Source organism: Mirounga angustirostris, unplaced genomic scaffold (assembly GCF_029215605.1).
Source record: "Mirounga angustirostris isolate CCGP_5_RB_7025 unplaced genomic scaffold, mMirAng1.0.hap1 SCAF_4, whole genome shotgun sequence".
Classification (NCBI taxonomy): Eukaryota; Metazoa; Chordata; class Mammalia; order Carnivora; family Phocidae; genus Mirounga; species Mirounga angustirostris.
In genome coordinates, this window is record NW_026991712.1 from 120,882,884 (window position 1) to 120,909,897 (window position 27,014).

The window sequence follows — 27,014 nt, forward strand, 5'->3', positions numbered from 1 at the left end:
TTGCACCTGGGCAAATAGAGCAGGAGTAGCTTTGAGTCCAATTTGACCTCCGCTCTCCATCCATTTCTTTAAAACCTTGGTGGTCTGTAGAGAAGAGTTTAACACTGGATTTTATTTTGTAGCCTTACAAATGGGTTTCTTAGGCTTCTTCAATTTAATTAAGTCACAGAGTGTTGTGTGTGTTTGATTCCCAGTTTGGACCCAGAATAGGTCTATTAATCCTTTGAATCATGTCTAGTCAATGAATACTCCTTTAACCTTTGGTCTAACAGCCTAGTAGTCAAGGTAAAAATCTACTCTTAACTCACTTCTAAAGGAATGATTTTAATAAAAGGCACAACTGTCTTTCACAGTTAGGTGTAAAATCTTGGAAAAATATAATCCAAATAACTCTGGGCCACCTTGATTCTTGCCTCTGCCTGTCAACACCCCAATAACAAAACTAAATAAACCACTCCCTGTCCACATCCAGAAACATCAAAGAATACTGTAGATCTTTGTGGTATGTTTCCCTAGAGTTGGCCCAGGGGTTTTACTAATACATCAAATAGAATACACCCTTATCCCCCTTTCTTGTTCTTTCAGGCTGCTGAAGCCCATGCTCAGTGACCCTTGTTATCACATGGAAACTTTTCTTGTTATCACATGATGCTCTACATTCTGAATGTGTTCTCTGCAGGAGAACAGCTCTTGGAATTTTCATGAATAAAATTATCCTCCATGTTCTACTGGGATATAGGAAGCTTAGGTGCTATGGGATTCAGACTCAGGCCTGAGAGCTCAGGAAATGTGGCCAAAGGACGTAACATTTCAGCTGAGACTTGTAGGAAGAGGAAGAATAGTTTTCCAGGTAAAACAAAGAGGAGGAAGCAGGGGGTAAATGGGAGAAGAAATATATTGTTTGGAAAAGTCCTCTCTCCACTCAAAACTATGATATGTGAACCCCAAAGAAGAGAATCTGTTTGGACCCTCTAGCCAAAGGCATTTTCCCATGGAAGTTTGTCATGGAAAAGCTTTTCTTTTAGAATCTTTGGGCAAGAAGAAATGGTAAGGAATATTCTAATCAGTCCACTTCTAGATTTACTATCCCACTTAAAAATGTATGCATCATACAGAGTAAAAATGACCTGACTCTTACTGTTCTCATATCACTTTCAGTTGAATATGTTATTGTTAGTACTTTCCAGCTCATTGTTCCTGTGTATCCAGTTGGTATAGTCCAGTTTTGGTTGGTTTTGTTTTGCTTTGTTTTGCTTTTACTTTCCTTTCTCCTTTCTGCTACTTAACTTTGGTCCACTCAGTCATCCATTCAGACATCTACCAGAGAAGGAGAAAGAAATGAATCAGTTTTACTTTTTAGATAACTGCTTTATTAAATGTTTCGATGAGAAAATTGGTGAAAAATACTGGATTGCTGGATAATGCAAGGCTTTTCGAGTCTCTGGATTTCATTAATAACAACTCCCCTTTGTTGCCAGAGGTTTTTAGAATTCTGTACCTTATTGTTATATTACTAAAAAGTATCATATAAAGTTGTTTCCTGTTAAACATCTCTGAGGATTAGGGAGTACCAAACAGAACTTCTTAACCACTTAATTTTTCTTTTTCAATTCTGTTTTTTTTGGAATTTAGATTCAGAAAGAAGTCAGATAAGACCTTGAGTTCTTTGATAAAGGCACTGGTATTGTAAATTATTTCTACATCCTTTCACCTTCTCAAAACTGTTTGTGTTAGTATTGAAGACTGAGGTGCTGTAGTGTTACGGAGGTGTTGCACATTCACTCAGCTGTGCCAGGTGGTGGAGAGGAGGTGAGGGACACAGTCCTAATACACTCAGTGTGAAGGATGGGTTTCCTTTGTGCAGAAAAAGTTAACCTGGTACCAAGTGAAGCAAGTCCTGCTCATCTTCTTCTTTTCTTTATGAGGAGTTCTGGTGTGCTGACACTTAAAGATGAATGAATAGAGTAGAATGTGGTCTTTGGCTAGAGGTGGTGAACATACACACCAAAAATTGGTAAAGGACTTTGGTCCATATATTTATTTTAAATATTTAAGGAAGAATGAGAGAATGAGGAGCCAAAGCTGGTCAGATTATAACTTACATAGTATTCAGAATGTTACATCAAATTAGAGTGTGATAGAAGCTCTTTTATCTTTCTTCCATTTTATTTGTTCTTTTCTTACCTCTATACTCCAAATCAGAAAAAGAAAAATTACCATGATGTGTGTAACTTGATAGTGGATCTAATCAAATGAGTCCAAAGGATCAAAATTAAAATATATCCAAATTGAGAGGAGAGGATGTAGCAATGTTCAGAATTTCAGTAGAGAGGAAAGTGCTAAGCAGACAGTCATAACACAGAATGTTTTCCTGTATGTATTTGTATTTATATGAAATTTTTATTTCTCTGGGCCTAAACATGTAGGGCTTTGAAATTAGGAAATACTAATTATAAACACATGCCCTAATTGGTATTCTCCAGTATTTTTCTTGATCAAATTAAGTTGGTTATACATACACACATGCATAGGTATATATGGGTATATGCAAACACATATGTATTATAGCCAGTTTTTCTTATATTTAGTATTAAAATTTATTTTAGAGTTAATTTAATTAGCATATTACTGTTTCTTAAATAAAAATAACTTTTTAAAAATAATAAAAATATTATATTTAGTCCCGAACATCTCAGAATATGGAAGAAAATTTATTCCTTTCAGTCTACTCATTTGAATCTTACTCCTTTTAAGAAAACCTGTCATTCACAGGTGACATGCTATCTGTTTAGGGCCACGTTTCTCCTGAAAAAATAAACAGTAGCCTTTCTACTAAAAAATACCTTTTTGAGTTTCTAAAACATTTTAAAAAATTCCAAAGATATCAAATATCCACAGAAGATTGAAAATGGAGTCTTTGAATTTCCCATTGGGAAGTACATTTTGTCAGAAAAATATTTTCCTTAATATTTTTTTCTTTCTGAAAATCTACTCTTTTCTTTCTCTAAGGGTTAAGTGAATCGGTTTATGTAAAATGAGACTTGAACCATTACCAAGTCTCAAACAAAACCTTCCCCTTGAGACTAGAAAAGTTTCATTTATACTAAGGAAATAAGTCTCTCTCTGTCTCTGTCTCTGTCTCTGTCTCTTTCTGGTGGTGGCTGGTGGTGAGGTGTTTCCTGAATTGGATTGTTATGGTAAATTTAGGAATTGTAAGTACATTTATATGTATTTGTTTACCTGTGCGCATGCATACACACACACACACACACACACTTGAAGTTTACCAAGAAAGTGTGTACTCCTGTGTGCTTTGGTAGAAGCTGAGTGCACTTAAGGAGGCAGGATACTACCTTTGTGATTATAGTCAGGCAGTACTCACTGAGATAACATGACTTCTAGAATATAGAACCTGTGCTCTAGGAATATCATGGACATAATTACATCTCTAAGTGTTTTGAGAGGAGTGGTCATAATCAAGGGATTCACTTAAATTCTCCTAATCCAGAGAGGCCACAAATTAAATTGAAGCAAATTTTAAATTCTTTTGTGGGATCATTATCAATGTAAAGGTAAAGGTAGCTTTCAAGGAAACCTAAAGTTTTAGAATATCTAACTTTTGAGAAATAAGCTCAGTATTTTACATACACTTTAATATAGAGTAACTCAATTTTTTAGGAGGTGTTGGGAAACCATCCTGATAGCTACCTACAGTTGGCATCAGTAAAGTCTTTAAAGACAAATAGTATATGAATTCTGTGTTATGTTTTTTAATATAAAGATGAATTTTCAAATATATATTTGTTTTATACCTTTCAACCATCTGCAGTCACTTCAAATGTCTGAGGCCATTTCTACTTTTCCTTACTGGTTTGCTGCTAGGTAAGTGATAAAGCTGGTTGTCGTTTTTAACAGCCATATGAGGTCATGTCTGTTTCCATGCCAACAGATCCTCTTGGGAGAGTATTTTCAGTAAAAGCCCGGAGGTGGTGACTCCTTTGCAGCTCCAGTGTTGCCAGCGCTTGGTTGAACTTTGTAAACAGTGCCTGCTAGTGGTTTACAAATATGCAACTGACTCAAGAGGATCACTCTCAGGCATTGGTACTGATTGGGGTAATTCCAGGTACTTGTTTACATTTCTACACCCTGTGAGTTTTATATAAAGTAATGCCACGGTGCAGTTTGAAATTGAAAGTCTCTTTTTATTTACATAGTTAGAGAAAAAGCTAAAGACCAAAAATTCATACATGCTGTTATCTACAAAAGACTTTTAATTTGCACCATCTTTACCTTTAAAGGACCAAACAAGGACAGCAACCACAAACCTGAAGGTGACAGAAATAACCTACTTGGAAATGAGATTATTTGGCTTATATAATTTTGCTTTCAAATGCTGAGTAAAAGCATCCAAAAATGGTCATAAACTTGACTTTTTTCACCAATAGGGAGATTTCAAATTTATCCTTCAGCCTGATAAGTTGAGAAGATGCCTTTAGTTTAATCTTTACTCCCTTCATCATGACATGCATCTATGGGAGGTGAATTTTGTTAGGTTCCATTTAAAAATTGAATTTTAATAAATACTGTCCAGTTAAAATAGGTGGTTTTCCAAATCATGAAAAAGAATATTGTTTTTAAGCTGCAAAAATATGCAGATTGAAAAAATAGTACATTTTAGCATTTCTCTGTACAATCATAGTGCCCAATAGAATTAAAGATGAACATGTGACTTTATTTTTAGTATGTATAAGTTGCAGTACTACTCTGAATAGAAGAGAATAAATCGTGACTTTGAAAAACTAAGTGATAGTCAAATGATGATAGTATTCAACTACCCCTGAATAGGCAATGAGGAAAAATAACCACCATAGCTGGGACTGTCTTTTGAAACACCTAGACATTGATCTGTTTCTTAAAGAGATCATAGGAAGTATATAATAAAGCTAACTTTTTACAAAACTGATCTGCACCAGCAGAATGGCTTGGATATATTTCACAAAAAGTGTTGAAAGATGTATTTTTTTTTTAAAGATTTTATTTATTTATTTGACAGAGAGAGACACAGCGAGAGAGGGAACACAAGCAGGGGGAGAGGGAGAGGGAGAAGCAGGCTTCCCACTGAGCAGGGAGCCTGATGCGGGGCTCAATCCCAGGACCCTGGGACCATGACCTGAGCCAGAGGCAGATGCTTAACGACTGAGCCAGGCACCCGAAAGATGTATTTTTAATCTTTGTTTGTTTTGGATTCTGACATTATATTATTGTCGTACCTTTAACATGTTTTAACTCTCCCCCTGCAAATAGAAGCTGAGTGATCACAACAATGATAGAGGTAAAGCTAGCCATTAATATTTGAAATATGTAAATATCAAAGCAATATTCTACAGTTTAATGGTTTGACTGAAGCAAATTATTGAAATAAAACTTACGTTACTTTTTTTTTTTTAAAGATTTTATTTATTTATTTGACAGAGAGAGGCAGTGAGAGAGGGAACACAAGCAGGGGGAGTGGGAGAGGGAGAAGCAGGCTCCCCGCGGAGCAAGGAGCCCGATGTGGGACTCGATCCTGGGACCCCAGGATCATGACCTGAGCCGAAGGCAGACGCTTAATGACTGAGCCACCCAGGCGCCCCAAAACTTACATTACTTTCATTAATATTTTCATATAATTTAAAAGAATGATGGTCATCATTAAGACCTTACAGCATATAAATTAAGTGGTTTCACTTTAAGGAGTGATACTCTGGGAGCATGACCAGGAAAATCTTAAGTTCCAGTCTAGGAAGGATGGTTTCAAACTCTTCAATGTTACTCTTGCGATTATAGATTTTGTAACACATTTTCTATTGAGGGCTCTTGTAACTTTTGTAGGTGGGCAAATAGACTGAGGTCACTCTGGAGAAGAAGTTACACCTTACAATTGTGTCAGGCCTTTTTATTTTCTTCGTTTTCTGGTGGTCAGAAGAGATATTCCTACTCTGGAATCTTGAGTTCTGGACTTCGGATAAATGCTCAGTATAACCCCAGTATGATGATTATAAGCATTCTGGGGAAAGAGGGGTTAGTAAAACACACCCTTTATTCCTGCCCAAGTTCAGAACCATTTGAGAGAGAGATGTAGGAATCAGACAGATGATCATCAGGATGTAGCTTTATTACTGAGTAAAGCCACATTGAGGGACAATGGTGTAGATTTGAGCCAAGTGAGTTCTCTAAAATTGAACTCTAGAATTAAATGTACTGATCCAATCATGGGCAGAGCTAGATCAAACCAAATCTTCCACTAACACTACCCCATAAAGTCTAGTTCTGTTAGTGTTGGCTAGTGAGCTAGTAAGAATGCATCCTTTCTGCAGATAGGCTGATCCAACAAGAGAAAGGGACTGAGCCAAGCATACCTGGTTCCTTCTTTTAAACCTGGAAATCAGATAACTCACTTCTGGTAAAAGGCCAGAAATTTGGTGGAAATTCTTCTACTTGGAAACACAAGGAGGAGAGAGAAATAAATATCTAGCTATTAAAACCTAAGTCAATGTCACATTAATTTAAAAACATGAAAACTGGCCATATTTTCTTTCCCTTATTAATTAGGAACCTATAGCTTTTTACTTTACATGTAGAAATCGCTTAATTTGTTATTTATTAATAGATAAATTTCATTTATGAAGTATACCTAATAAAGTATAAATTAATATTTATAAATTAATATATATGCCTAATATAAATAATATATGAGGTATACCTAAATAGTTTATGAGGAGATATATATTTAGGTAATTTATCTATAAAATTAAAAGAGAAGAAAATAGAGATAACATCAGTCAGGTTTATGGACCATATTTATCTTGACCAAAGATCTGCATGATCTTTCTGAAGAGGCCTTAAGGTGTACATGCCATCCATTCCATGGAACAGAGTAGCCTTGAATCTTGAAGTCTTAGAAAAATAATAACTTAATAGGCATACCAAGTGGAAAGCCATTTCTCAGAGGTAGACTCATAACTAAGCAAGTAAAACTGATAAATAAACCCACATATATATATGATATATATATGAAACTAGAGTTCTTGGGACCAGCTCAATACTTTAACTATACTTACTTGGGAAGCTTTGGGATCTCCAAATACTTTGTATCATCAACATCTCTGTGTTTCTATATTTCATGTACTGAACTTCCATATAAGCTCATTTCACAAGGGGTTTCATGGTTAAAAACATTTTTAAAAACCACTGAGTTCAAACTTCTGCCTTTGGTAATAGAGCACTGGGTTTTGGACAAATCCTCCCTTTAATGACAACTAAAAAAGCTAGACAAAATATCAAAACCTTGTTTGAAGACATCAGAGTGTTAATCAGGTACTTAGTGAGAACTTGTTATACTGAATAATACTTCTGATAGACTCATGGGCCTAAGGGAAAAAGTAGGAGTTCAAGGCCTGCCAAAGATGGGGATGTTGGTGAATATCCTGGATTCCTAGGAATAACAGTGTTCCCAGTGTTTTGCAAGGCTAAAGTTAACAGAATTACAAGGAAAAATAGGCAAATCTACAGCCATAGATGGAGATTTTGATATATATGTATGTATTGTGATACATATATATATACATATATACACACATATATATGTATTATACATATGTATATCATAATACATATATACATGTGTTATACATATATATATCAAAATACATATATATATATGTATTTTGTTAAAGATATAGAACATTTTAACAATATAACTAACAGACCTAACTATCATATATAGAAGTGAATCCAATAATCTTGGAATATAAAATACCAAGCACACCAGGAACTTTTACAAAAGTCTATCATATAGTATAATAATAAAACATATTTCAACCAATTTCAGAAGACTTAAATCATACAGAGGTTTTTTTTCCTGACCCCATGCCACTAAGCTAGAAAACAAAAGCAAAAATTATAATTGGAATATCCATACTTTGGAAGGATAAAAAATATATACTTTTAATTACCTCATGAATCTAAGAAATCATAATGGACATAAGAAAATATTTTGAACTGGATGATAACACAAATATTACAAACAAAAAATTGTAGTATGTAGACAAATCATTATTGCAGACATATTTGTAGACTTACATGAACATATTAGGCAAGAGGAAAAGCAAAAATTAAATGACATCAGCAACCATTTTGAAAAGTGACAAAATGACATTAAAATAAACCCAAAGAATATAGAGAAAGGAAATAAAAATGACAGTAGAAATTAATAATATAATGAAGCAAACAGAATAAAGAAGATCAACATGGCCAAAAATGTGTTTTTGAAAAGACTAATAAAACTGATAAACAACTGGTGAGACTGATCAAGAATATGAAAGGAAATAGTTGACATCAAGAACAAAGATAGGGTTAGCCTGGTGATGGGTATTAAGGAGGGCACGTACTGCATGGAGCACTGGGTGTTATACGAAAACAATGAAGCGTGGATCACCACATCAAAAACTAATGATGTATTGTATGGTGACTAACATAACATGATAAAATAAAATTTAAAAAAAAGAACAAAATAGAGACATCACTACAGATCCTACAAACACTGAAAATTTTATAAGAAAATATGAACAATTTCATGCTGATAAATTTGGTAATTTAGTTAACAAATTTGTTAATTAAGTTAACAAATTCCTGGAAAAACACATATTACCAAAAATGACAAAATTTCTTGTTAGAAAGTCCTATATAGAAAATACTAAATAGTCTTAACTATTGAAGAAATTGAATCACTAATTAAAAACCCTCTCACAAAGATAATTCCAAATTCACAGGTCTTCACTATTCAATTCTATTAAACCCATCCAGAGAACAGAAAAGGAGGGGACATTCTCCACCTTGTTTAATGAAGCTCCCATACCTTTGATACTAAAACCTAACCAAGATATGTCAAAGGATAGTGAAAGTTCATTGTTACTCCTGAACATAGATGCAAAAGTCTTAAATAAAATACCAGCAAAATAAACCCAGGAACTTTAAATTGGATAATGTATTGTGACCAACTTCTGTTTACTGCATCAATTTAAGGGTGAAATAACATTAAAAAGTGATCAATGTGATTTTAATAGAATAAAAGATCATTTCAATAGATACAGATAAATATATACTGAATATATATGTTCATGTTTTTAAAAAATGTTTAGCAAGCTAGAAACAAAAGGGAAATTCCTTAGTCTAATAAAGAATAACTACACAAAGCCTATAACAAACATACCTAATGATGAAATGTTGAAGGCTTTCCTTCTGAGATGAGGAATAAGACAAGAGTGCATGTTATTGCTACTTGTTTTTAACATTGTAGTAGTGGTCCTAGTTGGTTCAATAAGGCAAGCAAAAGAAAAAAAAGGCACTAAACTGAAATTCTTTACTGATGGATATGATGGTGTTTGTAGAAATCTAAATAAATCTACAGATAAATTATTAAGTAAATTTAAGAAGTTTAATGAAATCAATGTCAAGATAAGAAAATCAATTATATTTTTCCTATATCAACAGCAAACAGCAAGAATATGAAATTTTAGGTATGATATCATTTTCAATTGCATCAAAGAATAGTTAATACTTAGTAATAAATGTAACAAAAATGTGCAAGACTTTTATGTAGCAAAATGTAACATCATTGGGTCAGTATCATCAAGTGTCAGCTCTTAAATAGTTCTAAACATCTCTAAATGCAATGTAATCATAGTATAAATCTCAACAAATTTTTGGGGGGAGGCACAGTCTGACCAAAGCTTGTTCTAACATTTATACAGAAAAACAAAGGGCCAAGAATAGATAAGACACGTTTGAAATAGAAAAATAAAATGGTAGGGTTTATTAACTGTAGTGTACTAGGACTTAGAATAAGTTAAAGTAATTTAAGACAGTGTAATATTGTCAAAAGGACAGACAGACCAATGAAACCATTCAGAAAAGTCCTAAGTAGACCTAGGTGTATAGAGAGACTTGATTTATGAGAAAAGGAGGTACATTTGATTTATGACAAATGGGAAAAAGAAATTTGTTTTAAAAAGTGGTGCTGAGACAATTGGGTTTCTAAATAATAATTAAAAATAAAGAAACTTGATTTTACCCACACCATATGCAAAAATCATCTCCAATGATTTAACTACACAGATGTGAAAAGCAAAACTAAATATTACAGAAGATAATGCAGGAGAATATTTTCATGACTTTGAGGTATGCAAAGATTATAAAAAATAGGGTCAAAAAGAGCAGATCATAAATGAAAAGATGAATTTTACTATGTTAAAGTTAAGAATATCTATTCCATAGAAGATCCTGTTAAGATGGTGAAAAAGCAAGTCAGTGAATGGAAGAAGGCATTTGCAACCCATTTATAACCTATATAAGATTCTTAGGTCAAAAAAGAACTCCTACAAACTTCTAAGAAAAAAAATGAACACTCTATAAAAAAATGGGGAAGATATTGGGAAGAAGGGAGGGTGCTGAAATATACAGGGATCTGGGGTACTAGGAATATTCAGTTATTTAACCTGGGTAGCAGTTATACAAGTAATCACTTTATAATATTCATTAAGCTGGACATTTATGTTTTATGCTCTTTCAAATGTGTACTATACTTTACAATTGAGTTAAATACATGGTACCATTATGGCCCCAGGCTCTGATAGCTTGAAACATCTCTCAGAACAAGGATGGTCTTGCCTTGTGAGGCTGATGTTCATAACATGTAAATAATATTTCACTCTTGTGCACTATTTCATTGGCTTTATACTCTGTGAGCTAGGCATGGAAGAAACTACTGGACTCTTTTCACAGATGGGAAAACTGAAAACTGAGGCCCGAAGAGGTTAAATGACTTCTCCAAATCCACATTGCTAGCTATGGCAGAGGTGGGTCTTGAAACTAGAGCTTCCCGCAACCCCTAGCCCAAATCAAAGTTAAAACAATGGAATGATCCACATCCACTAGGATGGCCATTATCCCCCAGATGCAAAATAGTAAGTGTCGGTGAGAATATTGAGAAGTTGGAATCCTCATGCATTGCACTCACTATCTCAGAATGTGAAATGATGTGGCTGCTATGGAAAAGTTTGCTAGTTCCTCAAAAAGTTAAATATAGAATTGCCGTATGACCCAGCAATTTCACTCCTGGGTATATACCCCAAAGAATTAAAAACAAGGACTCAAACTGATGCTTGTACAACAATGTTTATAGCAACATTATTCACAATAGCCAAAAGGTGGAAACAACTCAGGTGTCCACCAACAGATGAATGGATAAATGCAATGTGATACAGACATACAATGCAACAGTATTCAGTCTGTATAAAAGAATAAAATTCTGACACATGCTACAACATGGATGAACCTTGAAAGCAGGCTAATTAAATAAGCCAGACACAAAAGGACAAATACGGTATAAGATTCCACTATATATGAGGTATCTAGAGTAGACAAATTCATAGAGACAGAAAGTAGAACAGAGCTTACCAGGGAATGGGGAGGAGGAGATGGGGATTTAGTGTTCAGTGGGCAAGGAGTTTCTGTTTGGGATGAAAAAGTTCTGAACTAGATTGTGGTGATGTTTACACAGCATAGTGAATGTACTTAATGCACTGAATGATACAACCAGTAAGTTTCATGCTATATATATTATACCACAGTAGAAAAAAATTTAAAACACAGGATAAATATTATGATGAACTTTATTTACCTTTGTTCCCCAAACCAGGAAGCTGAGTTTATTTTGGGGGTATCAGGGGTCCTCATCTTACTCCAGGAAAATCTCAGAAGGTGGGTGTAGCTTACATTTTCAAGGCTAATTCCCTACTGGTCTTGAAATGTTCATGTTCTAGAGATCCTCCATGGTCAGCAATAAGTTGGTACATGACAGACCAATTCTACATCAAGTAGGAATTGGACAAATGCATGTTTTATGTCTATGTGATGGATATGTGAGGTTGTGTACACCTAGCCTCTGTGATGAGGAGTGAGGGTACATGTGTGAAGCAAATAGGGGTCGGAGGTACTTCTCAATTAGCTATTAGTTACAGATTAGCTGTTTTTGTAAGCTAGAATAAAGGTAAAGCTGTAAACTTTTCACATTTTTTGGTGCTTTAATGCAAACTCTTTATATATATATATATATATACACACACACACACACATATGTATATATATGTGTGTATATATATAGTCTATAAACGTACTTCCCAGAGATATTCTTCTTTTTTTTTTTTAAAGATTTTATTTATTTACTTATTAGAGAGAGAGAGAGAGAGCGGCAAGAGAGGGAACACAAGCAGGGGGAGTGGGAGGGGGAGAAGCAGGCTTCCCACCGAGCAAGGAGCCCGATGCGGGGCTCAGTCCCAGGACCCTGGGACCATGACCTGAGCCGAAGGCAGACGCTTAACGACTGAGCCACCCCAGGCGCCCCCCAGAGATATTCTTCTTGCTAAAAACAATCAAATTGTATTATTTAATTTCATTGCAAAGAACATTTCAAAAATAATCTTTGATGTTCAGCTAGTAAGGGATCTCCCAAGAGATATTAATGGAGATATTAAGGCAAATAATCCATTGTGTTTCCCTGTAATGCTTTAAAATACCCCACAGCACTTGCTTTAGGGAAACAAAGTGTTTCTTTCAATGTAATTTCATATGCTTTTTTTAGTTCATACTGAACTTTTTTTCTTACAGAAGTTTCATTTTAGCTTTTTCTGCTTCTTTTAAAAAGTTTAGGTTTGTGGATGTATAATCTTTTTCTACTTTCTAGGTTACTGTATACTTTGTAGTTTTGAGAAAATGAGTATAATCATTGTATCCATTAGTTTTAAAACTGAGATTCATACAGAGAAATGACAATATAGGTATAGCTGCCAGGAGCACTGATGCTGGAGTTGGCACACGTGGGCTTGAGTCCGAGCTCTGCCATTTACTAGCTATGTAACTGTGGGCAAGACATTTGACCCCTGTATGCTTCAGTGTGTTCACCAATAAAATGAAACACACAATACCTACTGTATAGAATTGTTATGAGAAGTAAATGAGTTAATATTTGTAAAGCAATTAGAATAGTGCTGAGCACACAGAAAACACTAAGTATGACATAGTGTTAAATAAAATAGTACAGGTTAGCTGTAACCCTGGATTTTGTGCTTTTATTTTTTCTCTGTGGACTGGAGATCTTTAACTCAAAAGGATAGGTGAATGTTATCGTACATAATGTCAGCAGTAACTGTTGCTTGGAAATTCTTCAAAAGGAAGTTGGTAGAAGTTATTCTTTACTCTGATAATTATCTGTATAATCAGAATGCATTTTCAATAGAAGGTAGAATAACTCTCAACTAATAAAAAGTAGTGGATTTTGATCAAACACCTTATTTTCTTTTGTACCTTTGCCTTAGGTAGGAAGGGAGCCTTTTCATGACAGAAGATAGCAGATTAATCATCATGACTCCACTAGCTCTTGACATAATAATTAATCCATATAAATTACCCAAGTGATATTAAGAAAATAATTCATATAATCTGTGATGTGAGAAATCGGTTGTTTCATTATTCATCACCCATTGTGCAATTTTGATTCGATTTGGTTTGTTGTGTATTATTTTACTGCTCTATTAACTTAATGATTTGAGCAATTATTTATAGTTTGTGATACTAGGTAATAGATTTAGAAGATATTATTAGATAATTCATGATAAAATGATGTTTATGGATGTTATGGAGAATTCTTCCATTTTAATCTGAATGTCGTATGTAGCTTGATCATAATGAATTCATATTCTACAAAATTCATATAACACAACTATAAATGTAACTTTCCATTGGCATGGAAGTATAGTGGTATCAACATTATTTAATGTAGAATAGGTAGCTGATGGTACTCTTGGCCCTCAGTTTCATTGCGTATCTATGGAAAGATGACACTGTTGCTGGAAGATTCTCATGTAAAGTGAAAAAAATAAATGAGTTGATGCTCTACCATTGTTTATTTTTTCAAAAATTTCAAATCTCCTTCTATTGCTACCCCTGGTTTTGGAAATTCCTCATAGATGTCTTTGTCCTGATTTTATAGCATGTCCTTGTCATTACCAAGATTTATACTTTTAATAATAATGTTTATGTGCTTTCGCTCATGTGGATTTCCTTGTGGATTTCCATTTTTCTCTAGATATATAGATTGGAGTGGCCTAACGCTAACCAAAGTTTTTCCAGAGAGAAACAAATTATACAGGTGCACATTCTTATTTATAATTACTTATTCTCAAATCTCTGAAAACTAAAAAGAAAGGAAGAGTAACTTTTTATTGGCAAATCTGGCCTGACCTGAATTGACATGAAGTTATTTGTTGTTTTCATCCTGTTTATTGTGAGTATTCATATGTTTCGCTCAAACAGAAAGATTAATGGTTTGATTTCAGGATGCTGCACCAAGGCCCCAGTGGAGATGTTATATTATATATAGTATATACACTCTATCATTCTAAAATCTGGGAAATTCATGTATTCTGAAATACATTTGGCTGTAAGGGTTGCATGTAACCTGTAATCATGATTGTTTTTGGTGTTGTTATCATAAGAACCATGTGGTCTAGGAAGATAAATTTTATAATTATGAATTTTAGTCTTTAACTTTTTCTCTTAGATTACCTATAGTCATAATACATTGATGAAATATTATTAAATTATAATTAATGGTTCCAACATCCTTGAAACAATTATTGGTAATGTGGCTAGCCAAATTCTCATATCACATGTTTTTAAGAAATATTTAACTGGTTTCACATATTATTTATAGAGATTAATGATGAATTTCAAATTAACATGAGCCATGGAAATAGTTTCCTAGCATGTGAGTATAATGGCTCTTTATGGGATGTCTTGGGATACTAAGATCATATGTTGCATCTATATTCTGCTCTTTAGGTGAGGCTTTTATGACCATCTTCCACCTTCCCACCTCAGTCTGGGAGAGAACATTTTTTTTTTTTAATGTAGAATGCATTGTTGTTATAGTATTGTTTCTCATATAGCATACATAAATTATTAACCACAGAACACTTTAGTGAGAGATGTTAATATTAACTTGTTTGTAAAGTATAATTTTTTAACTGTCATTTGTAGGTATTTATTACCAGGAAGTACACAATTCTTCATGAGAACACCAAACTACATCTTGAAATACAGTTCACCTGGAATGACTCGCTCCAATGTTTTGTTTACATCCCGATATGGCCATTTGTGAAACAGAAAGGAAGATTGCCATGGATTATGCATAATAGCAATTCATTTTTTTCCCTCCAATTTAAACATGCAAAGAAAGTGACCATTAAGTGCTGTTTTATGTATATATGACATATATGTGTGAAAATATATACACGTGCACTCAAATAACACATATATATTTATTATAATATATGAAAGAAGAATTAGCAGAAAACTGGATATAAGACTTAACCTTTCTGGAAATGTAATAAACCATTAAATTGTTTACACAAAGATGTGAATGTCTAGAATTTGCTAGGTTTATAATTAATTCCTTCCTACTAGAAATGTTATTTTTGCTGCAGAGTATATAAAACAAAATTGATCTTGAATATCCCATTTCAGTGTTAAATTATTTTCTAGATAATACTTCTTTTGACTTGAAAAAGCATTAATAGTATAATACCTTATTAATTCTCTTATATATAGTAGCCATTTAAAATGAAAAACAAAGCTAGAAGCCTGGTGTTGCTTGATGATAGGATTAAATATAAAACGGGTTTATCATTACTGTAGCACACTTCAGAGTACTATAAAAATCTCAACCTGATTTTCCCAGTATTTTTATTCCTCTATGTGGAAATTTAGCTACTTGTGATAATGTACATTTTCAGTAAGGCTTTAGTAAGATCATATAGTGATCCAAAATGGAAGACAATCCAGTGGGTTACAAGTAAAAAAACGTACACTAGATTTTATTTTCTACTTTTCATTGGAAGTCACATAAAGAAACAGAAAATGATGTTAATAACAAAATCTTTCCATCTGATTTTTGTATCTCATACCATTCACTTTTATTTGGAAAGTATATCTCCAGTGGGTACGTATGGTCAAATACAATTTCTTCCGTTCTCCAGAAGTAGAAGAGTTGACATTTCAAACTCATTTTGGTGTTATAGGATAATGTGTCATACTTATTTTAGAAGTCTCTTAATGTTGAGACCAACTTACATTGTAAAATCTAATATAGTTTCACATTGCAGCATAGAAAATAATCTAATTATTGCAAATAGAAGATTCTGATTACTAGATATTATTAGTCATGGATGTACCCTTGAGAATTTTCTAAAATCAAAATAGAGGATGAAGTTTTCTTTGTGTCTGAAGTTATTATGCATACATTTCATAGCAATTTACTTCCTTTTCTTGCTTATAGTTTCAAAAACAATGAGTGAGCTTTCAGTTTTCCATAAAAATATAAACAGCACTATCACTGACATGGAAATCCTTAGAAATTACAATATTCATCTTTTAGAAGTTCCTTTAAACTTCTCCCAACAGTCTTATTTTTTCACAGATGCTAATTATTGGCAAAATTTAGGAATGTTTACCTTTTACTGTCCTAGAAACTACTTCCAGTAAATCAAGAAATGGCCCCAAAGCAGGAGAACTGAGAGAAGCAAACTGTCCTAGTTTAATTTGCAAAAAGGATTAATTGGCAACCTAAAGTTGACTAAGTTAGATATATTTTGCTTTTAAAGCCATATTCTGAGGCTGTGATAGGCTAAGATAGGATTTTCCTTAAATCATCACTACTTGATTCTTTATGACTACCTAACATCTATATTCCAATAGATACTTTTCCTTGTTAAATGCATCCCAAAGAAGAATTTGTTATTGTCTTTGGGGAAAAACAGGATAAGGTCAGGATAAAAGAAATTACAGTGTAACTCTGAATGTTTGTGACTCCATTTTGTGAATTCTTAAATATATTACAGATTTCTTAGAATAAATAATGCAAAAATTGGGATATTGTAAAATCATTGTAAGAGTATAAACAAGTAGGTCTTTTCGTGAAGTATTTTTAATAATTTTTCTTTTAAATTTATGAGTTGTCCATGAATGAGACATAATTTCAAGTGTCTGGTATATGATATCTATCCAGTTTGTTGGCCACTCACTTGCATTAATTTAAATCAAAATGGTTAGTATGCTAGAGTGGGTGCTTTGGGACTTCTGTCTTTAGTGATAAAAGAGTGAAATTTTTATTTAAAACAAATAAGAAGAATGTTCAACATGGGGATGAACCCTCTCCCCCTAGAAAACACATACACACACACACACACACAATTTAAGAACCTTTGAAAAATAAGTTAAAATGTGTGAAACTACCTAACTAATTAATGAACAAATTTAATTTATCTAGCTACTTAGATCTGGCTTTTTTTGAGCACTAGAATGTTCTTGCTGACATTTGCATATTTATACTGATCTAGTTTGATGTGATAAAATTGTGAATAAAAGCCATGTGCTCATTGTTTATATATACTACCTGGTATGCTGTGGATTATGGTTGCTATAAGTGCTTATTCCATAATGAGAAACTACGAAGAGAAGATTCAGTAGTAAACCACGAAAGTCTCTAGAGGCCATAGAAATGTTTTAGAGGTATAAAATATTCCTTAGTTTTTATTATAAATTTTTTATTCATAAAGTGGAAACATATCAATATAAGTGATAGTACGGGTCTGATTCTCTCTTCTAGGAGAGAAAGTAACTTTATTTGAAAAACTTCAGAAGTTATTCAATATTACCAGGAGTTTTTAATAGGGAATTTGGTTTACTTAAGATGAAAATGTATTTTCATTCTGTTATAAAAAAACATATCCCTACTCATTCTGTAAATCTAAGATTAGAATGCTTTCCAGAACTGTATATGATTGCAATCATTTCCAGAATTATATAAAAAGCAACCTTTATTTTAAATCTCATCTATGAACATGGTATGAGATGGCAGATTTGTTTTCACTTTAATTATCCAGCATTGTAATTAGTTACCATTTGCTTTATGTAATCTGTTGAAGGAACTATTGTGATTCATATTATGTTTATTTTTACTAGCAACAAATTTTATTTTACTAGCATTTCACTTACCTTGCATGTATAAAAACGAAGTTATAACAGGATCAAATATGGAAATAACCTCTGCCAGACCCAAAGATTTATACAGATTTTTTCATATGTCTAACTTAGGTCTAAATACACAAAAATTGCCTACTAATTCCTCCTCCCTAAAACTAAAATGAACCAAACTCAGACAAACAAAAAAACACAACTTTCTTTTCATGTAATATTTACAAGCAACTAGATGATAGAGGCTTCTAGACATTAAGGACTTCATTCTAATCCTCTTTTTAATTTGGAAAGCATATGATTATAGAATTTTGTTATCTAACTTGAAATTTCACATTTTAATATAAATTCATCCAAATGCTTTCATCTTTAGCATGTCAAAGCCATTCCACATAAAAATTCTTTTTAAATCTGAATATACACATATTTGACCTTTTCAAATGTACCAAAAAATTGATAGTTGCATAAGCTCTATTATTTCTAGGTTTCTGCAAAGCACTGATTCATTCTTAAATGTGTTCTCTTTAAAAAATAATATCAAATACCTCTAGATGAGTGACAGAAAATTCCTTCCTTTTCTGTTCTATAATGCTAATTTACATTTTGAGTCTTGGTTTACCTGGTTCTAAGGGTTAAGCAATAAAAAGTGTAACTTCAGTTAGTTGTGTTGCTGTGATCTAATGATTTTTGAAAATTGGCTTTTCTCTTTAAATTGAGAAATTTATGTTTTCAAGTTCTGAATTAGTTATCTAAATATTTTGGGTTAATATTATTTACAAATAAATAAAAAATTTGGAAATATATGCATGATCAAAATTTTATTCCTTACACAGCTTTTTCTCTCTTCCTTTTTTCCTTCCTTCACCTCCTCCTCTTCTTCTTCACTTTAACCTTTGAAGTTTTGACCTTTGATGGGCAAAGTCCAGAAAGGATCAATCCTGCCTTTTAGATATTGGCTTTCCTTGCATTTTATGGTGGTATATTTTTACCTCAGAACCAATAAAACTTAGATAAAATGTGTTATTAGATCAAGTTCAGTTTGTCTGCTGGGGCTTTTAAGAACCAAGTTTCTATGCCTAAAAAAACATTGTCTAGACTATTTGAACCAAGATACATGGCTACAAATAACAGTCTTGCAACCCAAAAGTGGTATATTAAAACTTACTGCAGTCTTTGAGATTGCGGCCCTTTTTGGTGATTTTTTGCCTTGTCATAAGTGGGTATATGGTATATCGAAGAAAAACTATTCAGATAACATATTTTGCATTAACTGGGCTGTATTATCTAAGAAGGGCTACATAAAACTTTTATTTTATCCCTACCACTAACTTGAAAACTATTGGTACAGTCATTGCTCAATAGACTAATATTTTTTAAGTGGGTAAGAAGACTTGCAAAAGTAATCAGATAATGCTGATATTTTTCTTTCAAAGGTTAACAATGGCAGTTCTTGGTCCTGAGCTGGTTGGTTCGTATAATTACCACTGTACATGCTACAATATCGACTATTAGTAGATTTGTTGAAGATTCTGGGTTTCAAGATTAGCTTGAAAGCAATACATTTGCTACCATGAATCATGACTCAAATTATCCCCATGTGGTTTACTACCTGTATATGAATGCAAATGTTGTTACAGAAAATATGCTTGAAATGTCAACACAATGTGCAATTAATATTGCATTGTCATGCTTCAGCATGTGATATCTGTATGGTGAAGTTATTTCAATTACTATAATAAAAAATGTTTAACATAAGAAAGCAACAACATGTCATCAAATGGTTATTTCTGTCTTACACATACACACACACAGACATACACACACACACACTTTTTAGTAGTACAGGAGACTGGTTCTAATTAAGCTTTCAGGTGATGAAATGTTTTCACAGTAATTTTCTTCAGCAATAGCATTATGGGGATAATTTTTACTGCTATTAAAGTCAGGACGAGTAAACAAAATTGGTGTCAATTTTTCTCCTAGTTAGCTGAAAGGCAGACCCTTTTAAAATTTAGAAATGACACTTTTATATCTCTCTAGTATCATTGATTATAACAACAGTATTACTAGTCTGAATAGAATTATGTCAGCATCTTAGTTATGACTTTTATTTTTCATAGGAATTTATAGTTTTATCATCGTTAAAACATCATACTGAGCCTCAATAAGAAGCATATCTTAGTTTCATTGCTGTTCATACCGTTGTTCTTTAAGATGTTTATATAGAAAGAAGTGAGAATATTCTTCCTTTAAAGAAAGGAAGTACTTTGGTTAAAAATCTTGTTATGCGGTAGTAACATTAATGCCATGTATGACTTAGTTTTTGGAATTGACAACCACTTGGTATAAATATTGACTTTTAAAAATATATTTTTTAAAATTTGTCATTATTTTTATAAGGTTAAAATATTCTATGAATGCTTTACAAGTTAACTTTTTGAGTTTTTTTTTTTTTCAGTGACAGATAAGGATGAGGCCAATGTGAGTAGTTTGGTATTTCCCTATTTTATAAAATAATTTATAAGATATATAGATAGGTAGAGAGATAGATTTACATATGTATATATTTCATTCAATTAAATGACTGGAAATCTTTTTACATTATAAAATAAATCATCCTGAAATAATTTCAAGTGTAGAAAACTTCATATAGTGCCTTAAATCAAAACTAACACTTAGCTTTTTTGCAGAGAGGAAGATAATAGATCTTTAAATTAATTTGGAAAGAGTTATCTCTTAATGATTGTTCATGTATGTATAGGACATGGTGACAACAATGCTTAGCCCCATGATCAGGTAGATTTATAAAACAGTAGGTGTAAAAATTGGAATGTGTTTCTCTTCTTTCAGGACCTCTCTTAGTCTTTAGTATCTTAAGATCTGGAGAGAGTCTTCAGCAAGAGACTAGAACGTACATTAGTTTCTAAACAAATTTCACTATGGTACCTTTAATTGAAATGCATCTCCCAGGACTAGTCTTCTGTTGACCAAACTTTGGAAAACAACACACTAAACCAATTTATTTATTAATAAAGTAATCAAGGTATTTATTTAATCATTTATCAAATATGCATTGGTGGTATAATTATGAATAGTGACAAATATAGTGCAGGAATTTACTTGCACTTGTTAGTTGAGAATTTGGCCATTTCTAGAGGAATATTTGAACCAGGGTTTCAAGAAGGCTGGTTTGACCCAGGAATAATAATCCTAGATAAATTGCCTTAATGGTAAAAATGAGTTATATTAGATATTTGCAACATAATGGTGATATGCAAAGTGGTGTAAAATGCTTTAGAATGTGGTCAGAATGAGGTCCAAGCTCTTACGAAAAGATATTAATGATAAAGTTTGTCTTTAATGAGAATCTATTGTCACCCATCAGCGGATAAAAGCTTTGTATAACACATAGTATATCTAGAAGCACCATTGGAAAATATCTTCTTATACAAACGAAAAGTCCTGTTGGTTTACAACAAATTTCCTTCAGAGCTAGAATGTGTTAAAAGTTTGTTGTATTATTTATGAGAGACAAAATTTATCAAAACAATTTTTTTCTCATGTCTAGGTTTTCCATAAGCAATATGTTAGGCACTTTGGAAGTTTTAAGAAGTTTCATCTCACTCAGTCCTGTTTTGTCCCATGTGAAATATTGTCCAATTAATCTCCCTCTTAAAAATGTAGTACATATATGACTATTCAGTATATCTACAGAGTTATATACTGAATGGTACTCTAATGGCCTAAACTGAACTATTCTATATAGTTATCAAAAATGTTGAAATTTTGGGCACCTGGGTGGCTCAGTCGTTAAGTGTCTGCCTTCGGCTCAGGTCAGGATCCCAGGATCCTGGGATCGAGCCCCACATCGGGCTCTCTGCTCAGCGGGAAGCCTGCTTCTCCCTCTCCCACTCCCCCTGCTTGTGTTCCCTCTCTCTCTGTGTCTCTCTCTGTCAAGTAAATAAAATCTTTAAAAAAAAAATGTTGAAATTTTGACTTAGAAAGTAGTGTCTTGATTATTGTACAGAAGTGACACCATCTTTATACCTTTATAACAAGCCAGCCTTCAATATTTGATACAGTAATAAAAACATACAGTAAGAAAAAGCAAATTCCAAATCTTGTCCTAAGAACAGGTGTAAGCAGACATAAACCCTTTAAGTACTAAGTTGACACTGTTGTGACAAAAACTTGCAAAGATAATTCACAGCTATATAAATTTAGCCAAGTTATGTTCTATTATAGATAGGCTACTGCTAGGGTTATAATAAATAACTTTAACAAGGTCAAGGAACATAATAAAATTCATTTTTAAGCCTGCAGTATTCTCTTTTTTTTATTCTTATGTTAATCCCTATACATTATATCATTAGTTTTAGATGTAGTGTTCCATGATTCATTGTTTGTGCATAACACCCAGTACTCCATGCAGAACGTGCCCTCCTCAATACCCACCACCAGGCTAACCCATCCTCCCACCCCCCTCCCCTCTAGAACCCTCAGTTTGCTTTTCAGAGTCCATCATCTCTCATGGTTCGTCTACCCCTCCAATTTCCCCCGCTTCATTCTTCCCCTCCTGCTATCTTCCTTTTTTTTTTCTTAACATATATTGCATTATTTGTTTCAGAGGTACAGATCTGAGGTTCAACAGTCTTGCACAATTCACAGCGCTTACCAAAGCACATACCCTCCTCAGTGTCTATCACCCAGCCACCCATCCCTCCCACCCCCACCACTCCAACAACCCTCAGTTTGTTTCCTGCAATTAAGAATTCCTCATATCAGTGAGATCATATGATACATGTCTTTCTCTGTTTGACTTATTTCACTCAACATAATACCCTCCAGTTCCATCCACGTCGTTGCAAATGGCAAGATCTCATTCACACCAGTCAGAATGGCTAAAATTAACAAGTCAGGAAACGACAGATGTTGATGGGAAGCCTGCAGTATTCTGTTAGCAGTAAAAATATATCTGCATGTTTGTAATATATCTGACTTAGGGAAAAATATATGACATAGTGTATATGAAAAATCTAGAGTATGTAAACCTTAATACAACCATTCAAGCATATTACTTCATTGTCATTAAAATGATGAAATTGTGAATTCAGAAAATCACTTAGTCCTTAGGCTAAAAATAGGTAGATCATCAAAACCTAATATCATTTTAGCTCAAATTGGTATTTATTCAGTAAATGTTCTACATCATAATGTGAAAAGTACAAAGGAAAACTCAAATTTGGGGAAGAAACTGAAGGGATTTTTAAAATAAGCAACTTTAGGTAATTCCACTATGTTTTTGATTCTTCCCAAACTGAAGCAATAGACTTGTCATAAAACATTTAGTACAAATAACAAATAAGTAGATTCCTCAGAAATTAGCTTAGGTTTCTCAGCCAAAGATTACTTATAATTTGCTTTTGAATTCATTTCTTCTGACCATTTCTAAGTTTCTCCATTTCATCTCATTCAGTTCCACTTTTCCCATGTGAAGAAGCATTGCCATATTGCTCTCATTTTAAGAAGTATAATCATTGCCCATTTTGGTTGTTTTAACTAAAACACTGAGTTCTTATAAGTGTATGGAAAGAGTAAAGACAGATCCCAGTTCTGCATTATTATTTACGCTTTTGGATTTTTATATATATTTTTTTTTTCTTTTTTTTTTTTTAACCTATTTGGCTCACAATCCTAGTGTCCTATTTATTTGGGCAGCAGGTAAATGGTTACAACTTCTCTAAAGTCCTGTGGCTGCTCAGAATCTCTTGAGATCATATGTCCTGGAAAACCATGAGAAGCCCACTTCTAGACCTGAAATATTCTAATATTGATCTCACTTCTCCCTGTACATGCTAGAAATTTCCACAGTAGTTTCCAGATCTGACCTAGGTAATTAATTATTAAATGGGGATTACAGATTTCTACAAGACTCCATAGCATCATAACACCTTGCCAAGTAATCCCAAGACTTTGGGGAAATGAAATGAAGCTCCTCACAAAGACTGGAGTTTCTATTATTTTCCTTAATTTATTATTTTTAATCTACTTTATTATTATTATCTCTTATGTAATAGAAAATACAGTGGAAAAGGAAGCAGATGATGAATTCCAACCCTGGTTCTGGTGTGAACTACATGGGTAGGGGAGTCTTCATTTCCTAAAAATAAAGGCAACTTTGTCTACAGGACAGTTTTGTTGTGAGGAAAATAGGAAGCACTAGTTTCTGTAGCAAAGTATTGTAATTTCCTCATTGTATATAAAAAATGTCTCACCGATGATCCAAAGACTCTACTTTGTGATTCTAAATCTGGTGGGGTACCACTGGGCTTCAGGTTCTGCAAGAATGGGACTAAGGAGGGCGCCTGGGTGGCTCAGTCGTTAAGCGTCTGCCTTCGGCTCAGGTCATGATCCCAGGGTCCTGGGATCGAGTCCCACATCGGGCTCCCTGCTCGGCGGGAAGCCTGCTTCTCCCTCTCCCACTCCCCCTGCTTGTGTTCCCTCTCTCGCTGTCTCTCTCTCTCTGTTGAAAAATAAATAAAATCTTTAAAAAAAAAAAAAAAAAGAATGGGACTAAGGAAACTTGTTACCAGATGGTAATTATCTTCATTCATTCAATAAAAACCTTTTGTGGACCCAGTAATTTCACTCTCAAAATCACAAAGTAAGTTATTTACACAGCCAAGAATTTTAGACAAAACAAAAACCAAACCCCCTAGATTTTGTTATTCCCAATGAAGTAAGATGCTAATGAAAAGAGTGACCTCTGATGCCAGATGACCTGGGTTTCAATGACTCTGGGCCTCAGTTTCTTCATGGTTGAGTAGGGGTTTCTTCATAGTGTTGAAGGGAATTAATTGGGATATTCCATGTAGAGTTGTGAGCCTGGCACAGCCTCCCAATAAATATTTGTTGTTGTTATTTTTATTTCCACATAACTTTCTCTACTGTCTCCAGAGAAACACAATTCTGTTAATGTATTTTAGGATTAAGGGCTCCTAAAGCCAATCTGGTATTCTGGACCATGCTCCAGGTTCTCCCATCACACATTTTCTAGCCTTGCTCTCCACCTTGTTCTTCCTCTTATAGCATGTCAGTTTTGGACAAGGGGACAATGTAGTTGTTCAGTTCCCAATAAGTTCCTCTAACCATTGGATTTCTGAGTAAACACTGAATTGAAGGGTGAATTCAACAATCTGTAAAGAATAGTCATATTCTTAGGAAATGGTAGGTATAAATATTATACAATTACCATACACAAGCCTCTTCTGAAACAAAAAGGTGTGGAGAAAAATCATAATAAATGAAAGATATTTATTGACTACTCCTGGTTTTGTTCAACAGGGCATGATGAGTGTTAGTACCACAAACAACAATAGGCCTCCTACCTGCCAAACACTGCTGAACTGAGCTCTGGGATATGAAGAGCTCACATTCTGGGTGGGTAGATACATAATCACTCATTACTAGATAATCCTAATGCAATGGAGATATGAAGGGTCTGTGGGAGTAGAGCAGAAATTATGAGTATGCTGTATGGGAGGCCTGGGGCCAGTGTCACAAGAGAGCATTTCAGCTAGGTCTTAATATATGAGCAGGATTTCAACATATGGGATTAAAAAGGGGGGGTGCCAGACTCAGGGGGTGTCAGAGGTGAGAGGGCCTGACTCACTCAGGGAACAGAGAAACTCAGCATGCCAAAACATGGGTTGGGGTGTTGATGGAAGGAGAGAGGTAGATTGGGGCCAAATCACCAAATCCTTAGATAACACTCTTAACAGTTTGGATTTTACCCTTTACACAGTGGAATCAATGATCTTTTTTTTTTTTAATATCAAGTAATGAGGAGTTGGGGTCTGCATGTTATGGTGTTGCCTATGTTGGTCTTGTGGAGAGGGAGGAAGACAGGCATTGGGGGCAGGGAAGTAGGACACTGTGACTGGAGTGCAGGCAGGTTAGGACAAGGGCCTGAACTGGTGGGATGGTCATAATCCAGATTTAAGAGGCATTTCTGAGGAATAATCCTTAAGACTTTTTGACCTATTTTGTATGAGGAATGAAGAAGAGCAATCAAGGAATTGTCTAAACATGTTTTCATTGTTGTGAAAAAAATTTACTTAGTGTAAAAAATGATTATCTTCAGAAAGGACTCCTGGACTTTTTACAGTTCTATCTTTAATCCAAATGATGAGAGGTATGTAGTATACTAGCTAAGAGAAAGGATTCAGGAGATGAAGTGAATCTGAGATTTGAATCTGAGATTTGAATCTCAGCCCCATTGCTTCCTACCAGTCTGCTCTTGAGTAAGTTCCTTCATACCCTGTTTCTCATTTTCCTTATCTGTAAAATGGGGATAATAGTGATAGTAGCCATAGGGTGGTTATGAAGATTGATTTGTGCATTTCTGAAGACATCAATGAGATGAAGTCTTTTTGTCATTTTTTTATGATAAACCACCTTCAAAATAACTGTACCAGAAGTCAGGTTTTTATTTTATTAAATAAATACCTTACTGATTTGGTGCAGTTTTTAAAAAGTTATCTTTATATTGCATGGTTTCATAATAGATCTCGATGATGTATTTAAAACTGATTCTCATATATCTTCAATTTAATGACTTGTAACATTGAAAATTGCGCTCCCATTGATTGTTCTTTGCAGTGTGATAGCTCTTTCTTTCTATGTTACTGATATGATGATCTTCTTGTCCTTCTGTCAATAATATTAGAAACAATCTTACATCACTAGAGCTATTTCCATTCCGAGGTTTTAATGATAAAGAGACAAGTCTTGCTGCTTTAACGATTGTATCTTCTCTAACATCTTTTCATCTAAAATACGCTTTTGTTATTGGTTTTCATCATGAAGAAATACATGGAAAGATT

The 27,014-nt window shown here is 33.7% G+C and overlaps 1 protein-coding gene across 3 annotated transcripts in view; it reads left to right on the forward strand.

Moving 5' to 3' along the window:
• Window positions 1–19,905, forward strand: part of TTLL7 (tubulin tyrosine ligase like 7) — a 144,588-nt gene extending 124,683 nt beyond the window's left edge. For 2 of the 3 annotated variants that reach the window (XM_064588934.1, XM_064588933.1), the window contains 2 exons: window positions 3,950–4,123; window positions 15,136–19,905. In XM_064588934.1, the coding sequence (XP_064445004.1) occupies window positions 3,950–4,123; window positions 15,136–15,256 (295 nt within the window). In that variant the 3' untranslated portion in view covers window positions 15,257–19,905. Of the gene's footprint in view, window positions 1–3,949; window positions 4,124–10,789; window positions 12,182–15,135 lie in introns of those variants that run through there. The other variant, XM_064588935.1, reaches the window with a different exon arrangement.
• Window positions 19,906–27,014: the final 7,109 nt, after the last annotated feature.